This window comes from Chanos chanos, chromosome 15 (assembly GCF_902362185.1).
Source record: "Chanos chanos chromosome 15, fChaCha1.1, whole genome shotgun sequence".
Lineage (NCBI taxonomy): Eukaryota > Metazoa > Chordata > Actinopteri > Gonorynchiformes > Chanidae > Chanos > Chanos chanos.
Window position 1 is genome coordinate 11,990,435 of NC_044509.1, and position 10,616 is coordinate 12,001,050.

The 10,616-nt window shown below is 40.5% G+C and overlaps 1 protein-coding gene across 1 annotated transcript; it reads right to left on the bottom strand.

Moving 5' to 3' along the window:
• Positions 1–1,467: 1,467 nt before the first annotated feature.
• Positions 1,468–6,948, bottom strand: LOC115828448 (erythrocyte band 7 integral membrane protein). Its single transcript, XM_030792430.1, has 7 exons — positions 6,846–6,948; positions 4,563–4,666; positions 4,198–4,270; positions 3,510–3,592; positions 3,008–3,211; positions 2,419–2,553; positions 1,468–2,112 (listed from the first exon to the last, which is right to left on the bottom strand). Exons 1-7 carry the CDS (start codon positions 6,895–6,897, stop codon positions 1,921–1,923), a joined length of 843 nt encoding a protein of 280 aa, XP_030648290.1. The 5' UTR covers positions 6,898–6,948; the 3' UTR covers positions 1,468–1,920.
• Between the last annotated feature and the right edge of the window lie 3,668 nt (positions 6,949–10,616).

Consider the following 10,616-nt stretch of genomic DNA (forward strand, 5'->3'; position numbering starts at 1 on the left):
CCGACCAGTCTCCCCCACACCTCAGCACACGCTGTTCCCTCTTTCCCGTTCCACTGACTGACCAGTCTCCCCCACACCTCAGCACACGCTGTTCCCTCTCTCCCATTCCACTGACTACATGGATGGCTGGAGCTGGTGCGTCTCTGACGTCACTACCTCAGTTAATGTAATGTTCCCGTTATATTTATATGGCAGTGGATATTCTATCGAGATCCAGACGACACCCATGTCAAGACACTATCACAAACAGTGTCACAAGCAGAGCTCAAGTGGAAAAGGACTCAAGTCTCCATGTGCATCTGTGATGGTCACACATATAGGTCATTACACTAGTCTAGTCTTCACCCCGTTCACATTACATATCAACATGCAGTATATAATAACACAAACCACCATTTGTCTTCCACAACCTTTTATTTACTTTCAGTTGCTAAGTTAAGTGCACAAACTTAGTTAATGATAGCTCCTGTAATTTACTTCTTCCATTGTTACCTGCCTGAGTCATCTTTCCAGATTGGTCCGCCAAGAAAAGATGTACGTGTGGAAACACAGCCTATTAATCAAGTTCCTCGGGGGAAGGCGGAGGAAACTACCATTCTTAATTGCCTGAGGGGACCAAACATCACCCTGTGTTTGCTGATTGTTCTTTAAATGTGTTTTGGTTTGTTTTGTTAGATAAAATTAATTGTTAAATGATTCTGAATAATTCTATGAAAATCTCAGTTGTTGTCTTTATTTGACTGTAGCCTTATATTTATCTATTAGTTCTATTGTTTGCCACCCTCTCTGTCTGTTGTTTGGTGCTGGCCACCAAACCACATGTACATGTATGAGAGCTCCCTGTTTTTGTCCAGGTTTTGTCCCCGGGTCTATGTCCCTGTCTTATTGCGTCCCTATCTGATTGTGTCCCCATGTATCAGGGCACTGGTACGTATATTTAGCCAAGAGGGCTGAAGTTGATTCTGCTGGTTTTGGAGTTCTCTACAGACAGAGGCCAGAACAGCATTTTTTTCACAGAATTATTGTGTTTTGTTTCTTTTGTTTCACTTTTGGTTTCCCATGGTTTACTGGATTCCCTACAGTTTATTGGAATAATTTTTTCAATGAAGTGATACTTTCCTAATAAACACCAAAATTCTACACTGCCACTCCTGTCTCTGTGCCCTTCTCTTGACCTTTCTTTTTAAATATAAAACATCCCAGAGTAGGAGAGCTGATCTAGGGCCAGCTCTACTTCATCAGTATTACTAAATGTATCTGGATGGCGAAAGGCATAAACCGATCCCGGGTCAGTGCTTTTCTGAGAATTTTGATAGACAAGACCTTTTAAATCTAGTTTCAGAAGTTAAATCCTAAGCACTTGGTTGGTTTGATTGAATAGAACCAGTAGACTGTGGGTGTTTATAATGAGAAAAAAACAAACAAAGAGACATTTTAGAAGAAAGTGCAAAAGGTCAAAACAGTCAGTCTCCTTTATGTAATGTACATTTATATTTCAAGCTTTGAACTTTACAAGTTCATACACGTAATCTCTTTAAAATAACATTTATTTAAAAAATATTTAATACAAGCTTAATGAACATTCAAGATTATTTCACATTTCTTCACTAATATATAATAGTTCATAATGATTATGTGGGATATTATGTGCATCACTGTGCATTGTTTTGGAATGTTATCAAATATGCCATACAAAAATAAAGGAAACCAATCTTAGCAGAAAATCTTCAGCAAAACCTAAGTTACTATTTAAGGTCTGTAATATTTCCTTTGTTTTCTTTTTTTTCATTCTCACTGAATTTTTCAAGTCATGTCTATATATATTCATTTTAATTTTCTAACATTTCTATACAAAAAGTTTGTGAAGAGCTTCTATACAGACAATGCTAAGCTTTGACTGTAAACTTTAGGAGCTGGATTTCACTTTTTGTTCATGAAGTGACTCATAACGTCCATGGGCAGTGGGAAGATGATGGTGGAGTTTTTCTCTGCAGCGATGGTGTTGAGCGTCTGCAGGTATCGCAGCTGTAGGGCGGATGGAGACTCAGCAATCACAAGAGAGGCCTCCTTCAGTGCACGCGATGCATTCATTTCTCCCTCTGCAGCAATCACCTACACAATAGAGAACAGACAGAGAAAGAGGGGGAAAAAAGACAAGGTGTCAAACCCTGTAAAGCAATACAACTCTTATCACTTGTAAGTCTTACTTCAAAGTCCAATTTGTCTAGTGTTTTCAAACTACACCAGAAAGAGAGAGAGAGAGAGAGAGAGAGAGAGAGAGAGAGAGAAACACATGACACAGTAACAGTATGTGGAAAATCTGCGACTGATAACAGTAAGATATTCTGAGATAAAAAGAGGACATTATGTAAGCTGAATGGTTGTCTATGGTTTTAATGTTCTCTGATCCACACTCACTTTTGCCCTGGCTTCACGGGCAGCCTCTGCCTCCGCGGCCATGGCTCTCTGTAACTGCACGGGCAACTTCACATCCTTAATCTCTACACGCTCCACCTTAATGCCCCACTCATCTGTGGCCTCATCCAGAGACATCTGCAAGACAGAAAAGAGACATTACATTAAAAAAAAAACAGTTTGGTTCTTTGATGGTTTTTATTAGCCACGTTCCATGGAAGACTCACACACCTGAGAGAGCTATTTAAGGTGTGCATACAAATTGAATTGATAACAATCTTTGTGCTGTTAAAACTTCAATACCCAAGCCAATACTTTTATATTAATATTTAATTTATTAGTAAATGAATGAAAAAAGACTGAAATTGTACATCTAAATATATTTACCAAAAAATATATATATTCTCAGTTTTTTTCTATTATGACCCAACAAAACAGCCATGTATGGCAAAACAGAGTGCACTGCTATGCAATATAGGGTAATCTAGTGTTGTCACCTTTCATAATTTAACTAAGATAAAATTAAATTAAAGAGAACAAATTAAATAAAAATCTTTTAAATTGTCTGATCTAGTCTGAACTGGTTCCTCACCTGCATGCCATGTGAGATTCCCTCACGATCAGACAGAACTTCAGACAGGTTCTTGGTTCCCAGCATGTTCCTCAAGGTTGTCTGAGCCAATAGACGAGTGGAGTAGTCTGCATTGGTCACATTAGCCACAGACAAAATGGGATCACTGACACGGAAGTACACGACACCATCCACAGAGATAGTCACAGAGTCTTTGGTCAGGATCTAAAAGAAAGTCCAAAAGATTCGAGATAAGGAGATGCAAATGTCTTCATACTTAGTTAAAGTTCTTTTATGTTACTCCTTCACCTTGCGTCCTTTTCTACTGAGGTCACTAAAATTCTCATGAAACTGAACATGCTGAGGCAAAGCCACACAAACACCTCATATATGCCATACAAAGCGTTCATCAAAACTGACATTTACTGCTATACATAAGAGAGCAAAGAAAAGAGGACAGGGAGCACTGAGAATTTTGGGACAGGCCTGGATGTTCAAATGTGAAATGTAAGGGGAGTCCTACCTCCTGAGGAGGGATGTCAAAAGATACCGTCCTCAGGTCCACCTTGATGAATGTGTCGGTGCAGGGAAGAACCAGGAAAATGCCTAAAAGAGAAAGATGACATTTAGATTCCAATCGCCAATGTGTTCACACAAGGTAAAGAACCAGATTTAATGTGCTACTATCGAAAAACAATAGGATTTAGTAAACTGAATTTATCATAAAATGGTTAAGGATTAAGACATGTAAAACTGATCATGGATTCATATATATTTAACTGTTCATAGCACAACCTCAAATGTACCATCCTGAAATATTGTACAGTGTTTAATAGAAGCCTGTGCTTTCACCCTGACACAAATTCCTACATGAATTCAATTTGGATCTCTCATGGGTTTTTTCTGTTAAAATACAGCACAATCCTGAACACATTTTTAGATGTACTATTTCAAACTTTGTTCTAAGGGCACATTTGTTTTGAAATGAGGAAAGGGTGCAGGAAAGAGGTAAGTGATGCTTGGGATTATGATTTTACATTAGACAGAGTTTTCAGATCAGTTTGAATCGATTCAGATCAGTTATGCAGTCTAAATGTGTGAATGTGTGATCTATAGCTAAAAATGAAGACATTGGAGGAATACCAGGAAATAAAGTTTTCATCCTGAGAACAGCAGGGATCTACTCTTGGGTAATGAATGTTTGTATTTACCTGGGCCCTTGGCCTTCCTGCTTGTGATACGTCCCAGTCTGAATATAACAGCACGTTCATACTCCTTAACAATCTGAAACACAAAATTCAACTGTTAAACAAAATTTTGGGATTTTTTTATTCTTCCCACATAGATTTCAACATGAGAAATATGAGTGTAAGAAACATCCACACTAGATACGAACCTGTGAATACCAAGCTTTTATTTAACTGAGATTTCTCAATCCCATCGTAATCTGAATTATTACATTTAGTCCATATTTAGTCACTTAGTGACATCTCACCCATCTTGATCAATCTAAAACACTTAAATATTCCATATGGTTTTAGAGAAAGTGGAATGCACTCTAGTGTTTCTCTCATACCTTCACACTGAGGAAAATGCTGATGAAAAAGGTGAGGAATGCAAACACAGCAGACAGGATGAAGATAACCCAACCACAGAAACCTAAGCCTTGGTTCTTCTCCCCTGAAATGTGAGAGAAGTCATCAGGACGGAATACCACACCAACTCTTATTAAGGGAAGAACTTTTAATGACATGGCCAAATATAGATCGGGATAAAGTATACCCAGCAGCGTGAATCTTAAGGATTTTCTTGGCACAAATAGCTTTATGTCTGTGTTCAGATCAGAGCAGTTCAGTCAGCACAAACATTCATTCAACTTAACTGAGGAGACTTTTAATCAGATAGTGCCTTAATGAATGTGTATTGACAGTAATAGTGAAAGAGGAAACTGGATCTCATGTTTGAGGAAATCTGCATAGAAGAAGAATAAGAAGAAGATGAAGAACTAAAGTTCATATTCATTGCTTTTTTTCCTGCTCCTTAAATATCAGTTTAATTACAGTATATGATGGAAGTATGGGCAATTACCACCTGCAGAGCGCTACTTGTGCCTTTGGTCAGCGTGTTCTTTCGTGTTCCAATTACTCCTCTCATCATTCACAATTTATTTGCTCTTTTGTTCCGCGTAATGGACCAATGAATCTTGATTTGTTTGTTCTACTGTACACAAAGCGGTACACATTCGAAAACGCCAAAATGGAAAGTCAATTCTTGTCATTACCGCTTCGGTTTCTGCTTTATGCTTGTGAACCTTAGCTCAATGGACTCAAAGCGCAGTGTTTGCGCAAGGAGTGTATTATTACAGCGTTGTAAAAGTACACGGCCCAGCTGAAAGTTTTCTGTTGATCACAATTTCCATCTAAATTTCATCTTTACACGCCTCAACAAAGTGCGTCATAAAATATATTTTCCAAACAGATAGTGACAATATAGTCACCCCGGACATCTGCTTTGTTTAGAGGCAGTCACGTGGCTTACATTTTCGGTTCTCAATCTCCCCTTTGGCACGGTAAACAAAAAGGCCGTGCGATATACAGCATAGTGGAAAATTGACAAATGTAAGCGATGCACCTGTTTGTGATTTGCCGTTTAAAATGAGAAGAGATCTACACAGTGCCTGATTCTGTAAGACTGTACTTCCCAGGAATTTCTATCTGACGTACCTAAACCCTTCAGGATTTTCTGATACCGGGCTTGCTCACCCATTCTTTAGACCTCCTAAATTACTTGTCTGCGCAGTTCGGACTTCGTAATGGCCTACAATATTTGCACCTGTTTGAAACTACTGTATGGTTAACCAGGAAGTGCTTATTTACAAACCAATACAAGCAAAATGTAACACATGTTTTTTAAATCTATATTAAGTAATAAGACGTCAATAATTTTGTACATAGAATGAAAATTAATTTTGCAATAGGTACTGCACTGGTCGTTGTTAATACTACTACTACTACTACTACTAATAATAATTTCCACAAAAGATTTTCGGAATTCATTTGATTCCCACCATAAATCATAGATCTACTTACAATTTACCAACCAAAACAGACTACCTCACTAACCAGTTAAACATCTTGTCAGCCCACGAAGTTTCAAAACGCTGTGTGCAGTCGCCCTATCATTTGCTATAACTGCACTGCACATGGACAAAACACTAGATAAAGCAGCATAGTAACTAGCAACGCATGTTTCGCTCAAACTATTGCTAGGTTACCATCTTGTTGTCGGATTATTTGACATTATCCGTTTAAATTTGAAATTCGCAAACATTTCTCAGTGCGTAATGTGTACAAATGTAATAAGCGCTTTCTGACTAATCAAAGTCGATCAAACGAAGTCGTCAAGAACTGATTTTAAGAAATCGCAACATAAAAGTGCAATATTCTACTTGTCTTTTGTAAATGATATATCAATACACAGAAACTGAGGAAAATGTGTTCCAGACGGTATTAATGTTGCGGCACTAAAAAACAATGATTGTACAACATGGGCAACAACCAAATCACCTGACAAGTCACCGGTTTACAGCACAAACACGCAATTCCTGCCTTTAGATGGATTCTGAGACACCTGCGGTCTAAAATGGACTGGTAAACTTGGAGGCAAAGATCAGGTAGTGGTATTAAAGACTCTTACACTACAGACGTTTTCAAATTACTTACAAAGTTCTGACAGAATAGGAAAACCGTTTTGGTGCTATAGAGAAGGAATAAGCTGAGATGTTCAGAGTCCAACCCAATGTACGTTCCGTTAAAAGCAAAGCAGGACTCCTCAGAGAGAGCGAGCTTTCTTAACTCACCGATTAAGTCTTCTTTGCTCAGGTCTGTTCTTCTCCGACTTTCCATTTCCATAGAGTTGTGACTCGGCGTCAAGTTGAACCTTGGTTGTATTTCCCTTTTAGTCAATGTGTGTAGAGGAAGTGATGCATCTGGGATTTTAAAGCCCAGGCTTTCCAACAAGGGGTGTGGTTCTAATGAGTAAACTCAGTGAATTATTGACAGAGTCAACCCACACCCCCTTCACTAACCTCGTGACAACCATAATTACAACATAATTAATTGTGATAGAAATTGCTCCTTCAGAAATATTGCTGCTTATCAGTACATTTTATATATAACTTTCATAGGTTTAAGGAATAAAGACATATTACTATGTACCACTCCTACACTAGTATTTCTAGTGTACATTATAAGTAGAAATATAATCAGTTCATATATTGCCCATTTCCATTGTTCACATACAGTACTTACCAAAAATGTTTGGTGGACTATGAGTTTTAAAGTAATTCATAGAACCATTCTTGGCTTTTCTTTTATTCTTGACAAATAATGTCACTTAATAAATGGTCCATCTTCCTGTCAGTATGAGATTGACAAACTACCTAATTCACCATATAAATTTATTATCATAAATATGTGAAGTGTGATCAACAACCAAGTTTCACTTCAGATATCTTGTGGTAAACCAAGCGTGGAGAGACTGTGTAGGATGGTGCCACGGACTGAGGGAGATTCTGGATGCATGTGCAGGTTCCTCAGTTTAACAAGCTTAACAATAAGGACATTTTGGAACTTACAGGTTCTACATTCAGATGAGTATACACAACATGCTGACAACTCAATTGCACATCACAAACAAGGGAAAACTAGGAACATTCATATACAACAGAACTGGACTAACCAAAAACAGGTGCAATTAATGATTCAATTACCAAGGTTAACTATGGGACCTGGAAGTGCATTTGCAAACCCAACAAATTACCAGAGGGGGAAAGGGAGCCACAGCGTGACAGGACTAGAGTTCCTACTGGAGCTGGCCCGGGTGACGGGACTGGGAGGTTTGGTGGCTCCGGAGGCGAACCAGGTGACAGCGAGTCCAGCAGTCCTGGAGGCTCTGGAGAGTCAGATCCTGCTGCAGGCCTAGGAACTGGAGCCATGGCAATGACAGTGATTAGAGCTAGAGGAGGAGCCTCCACAGCAACAGGAACAGGAACTTGAACAGAACCTGGAACAGAGGAGACAGGGACAGGACCAGGAGCCTCTGAGGTGATTGGGTAAGTACCAGGAGCTGGAGGTGGGGCCTCTGAGGCAACAGTGACAAGACCAGGAATCCCAAAGGGGGCTCAGCATTTGCAGCGACAGGAGCAGGAGCAGGACCAGGACCAGGACCAGGACCAGGACCAGGAAGCCTAAAGGGGAGCACGGCCTCTGCAGCAATAGGATCAGGGACTGGAGACCAAGAGACAAGAAAATTCCCCACCAAATCTAGATCTGGAGTCCCTGCTGTAACAGAGGCCCCCACCGCAACTGGATCCAGAGCTGGAGTCCCTGCTGCAACTGGAACCAGCAGGAGGGCAGGAGCAGGAGTTAGAGCCCCTGGGATGGTGGAAACAGTGACCTGGAGAACTGAGGTGGCACGTAGCAGCAAGAAGTGGTTGGATGTCGAGTGGGCAGATGGTGCCACCACGACTGGAATGAAACCCCTCTTGTCCAAATCCCAAGTAACGACACCTCTGCCATGCCCCTCTGGTGGCAGAGTTCTCCCAGGCCACCTCGACTTCCCCACTATTGCCTCAAGCAGGAGTTCAAAGGTGGTATGGAACCTGGAGATGAGTTTGTTATGAGAGACCTTAGGGAGGATAAATGGTGAAGAACCAGTAGTGCCTCTCTCCCTCCCTCCCTCTGGTCAGCTGCCCACATCAGTGCTTGTCCCTCTAAAAGATTAATAAACACTGCCATCTGAGTATAACAGACACAGACAGAGGACAAGGGAACTACGTGAGACTGCTGTTTATTGATTATCGTTCAGCTTTCAATACCATAGTCCCACACACACTGGTCTCCTACCTCAAGGACCTTGGACTGAATGCCCCCCTCTGTGACTGGGTTCTGAACTTTCTTACAGGCAGACCTGAGGTAGTGAGAATGGGCCAGTTCACCTCTAACACCATCACCCTGAGCACAGGAGCCCCACAGGGTTGTGTCCTAAGCCCCCTACTCTACTCTCTCTACACACACGGCTGTGCGTCCTCTCACAGTGCCACTTCAGTCATCAAGTTTGCTGACAATACGGTGGTTCTGGACCTAATCTCCAACAATGATGAGACCGCCTACCTGAACGTGGTGGAGAAGCTGGTAACCTGGTGCCAGGTGAACTGTCTATCTGAACGTCAGCAAAACCAAGGAGCTGGTTGTGGACTTCAGAAGGAAGCAGCAGCAGACCTACACCTCACTCATGATAGGCGGGACCCCAGTAGAGAGAGTGAGTACCTTCAGGTATCTTGGAGTACATATCTCTGAGAACCCGACCTGGACTAATCACATTCAGGCTCAGGTATAAAAGGCCAGACAATGGTTGTACCACCTAAGACTGCTGAGGAAATTCAGGGTCCCCCCAGTGATTCTGAACACTTCCTATTACCTGGGCCATAGAAAGTATACTGACTCAGTGCATCTCAGTGTGGTATGCAAAGTGTTCAGTGCATCTCAGTATGGTATGCAAAGTGTTCTGTCCGGGACTGCAAAGCCCTGCAGAGAGTAGTGCACTTAGCTGAGCGCATTTCCAGGACAAGTCTTTCCCTCTCTGCATGACATGTACACCAGGTGATGCAGTACCATACCACTGCCTGTTCAGCTTGCTGAAATCTGGCGATTGCTCCTGCAGTCTGATGGCCAAAACTGAGAGGCTCAGGAGGAGCTTCTTCCCCTAGGCCATCAGATTCCTTAATATGGACATGCCCGCCACTCTAGCCTTAAACACTAACTCAGGACTTGAGTGATGTGGTTGTTACTGTCTTGCACATGGTACTACCTGCACATGGTGCCCTCTAGTTTTATTCTTATTGTACGTAGTTTTTTTTTTTTTCTTTCGTTATCTATTTTATTCATTTTTAGCTAATTTCACCACAAGTTGTATACTGTATATAACTGTGTATGTGACAAATAAAGTTCTTGAATCTTGAATCTAATCAATGTGGATCTCCTCTCATGCAAAGAACCAAGAGAACCGAGACAGAAAAAGAAAAAAAAAAAAGCTTAACAAAAAAATTCTTGGAACTTCAGGTTCAAGATTCAGACTTTGAGTAAACATGACAATTCAATTGCACACCCCAAACAAGGGAAAACTAGGAGTATTTATACACAACAGAACTAAGGCAAACTAGGACTATTTATACATAACAGAACAGGACTAGATGAACAGATGAAAACAGGTGAACTAATGACTCAATTACCAAGGTTAACTAAGGGATCAGGAAGTATATTTGCAAAACAAAAATTGGTAGCAGAGGTAGCAAATGAATATATCTCATTTCTAAAAAGAAAAAAAAATATGAGGGAGCAGCAAGAAGACTCGTATTATTCCCTTCATATCTATTCGATTTCATCCCACAAAATCATCATGGAAAATTCTTAATCACGTGTAGAGAGAAAAAACTGAAGTGTTAAAAAAAAAAACACAAACACACACAAAAAGGGAAGTATACCCTAAAACTTGATCACGAGCATGTTACCACAGCCTTTACTTTTAAAATACTTGCTCTAGTTGTATTTCTGTCACATGTCATATTGCT

What these genes read in the sequence shown, in the direction of transcription:
- LOC115828448 (XM_030792430.1), bottom strand. Translation starts at nt 6,897, where the DNA reads ATGGAAATGGAAAGTCGGAGAAGAACAGACCTGAGCAAAGAAGACTTA. An exon ending in GAGCAAAGAAGACTTAATCG is followed by an intron (nt 4,667 to 6,845) that starts GTGAGTTAAGAA and finishes CTCACATTTCAG; the next exon opens with GGGAGAAGAACCAAGGCTTA. An exon ending in GAATCTCACATGGCATGCAG is followed by an intron (nt 2,554 to 3,007) that starts GTGAGGAACCAG and finishes TCTGTCTTGCAG; the next exon opens with ATGTCTCTGGATGAGGCCAC.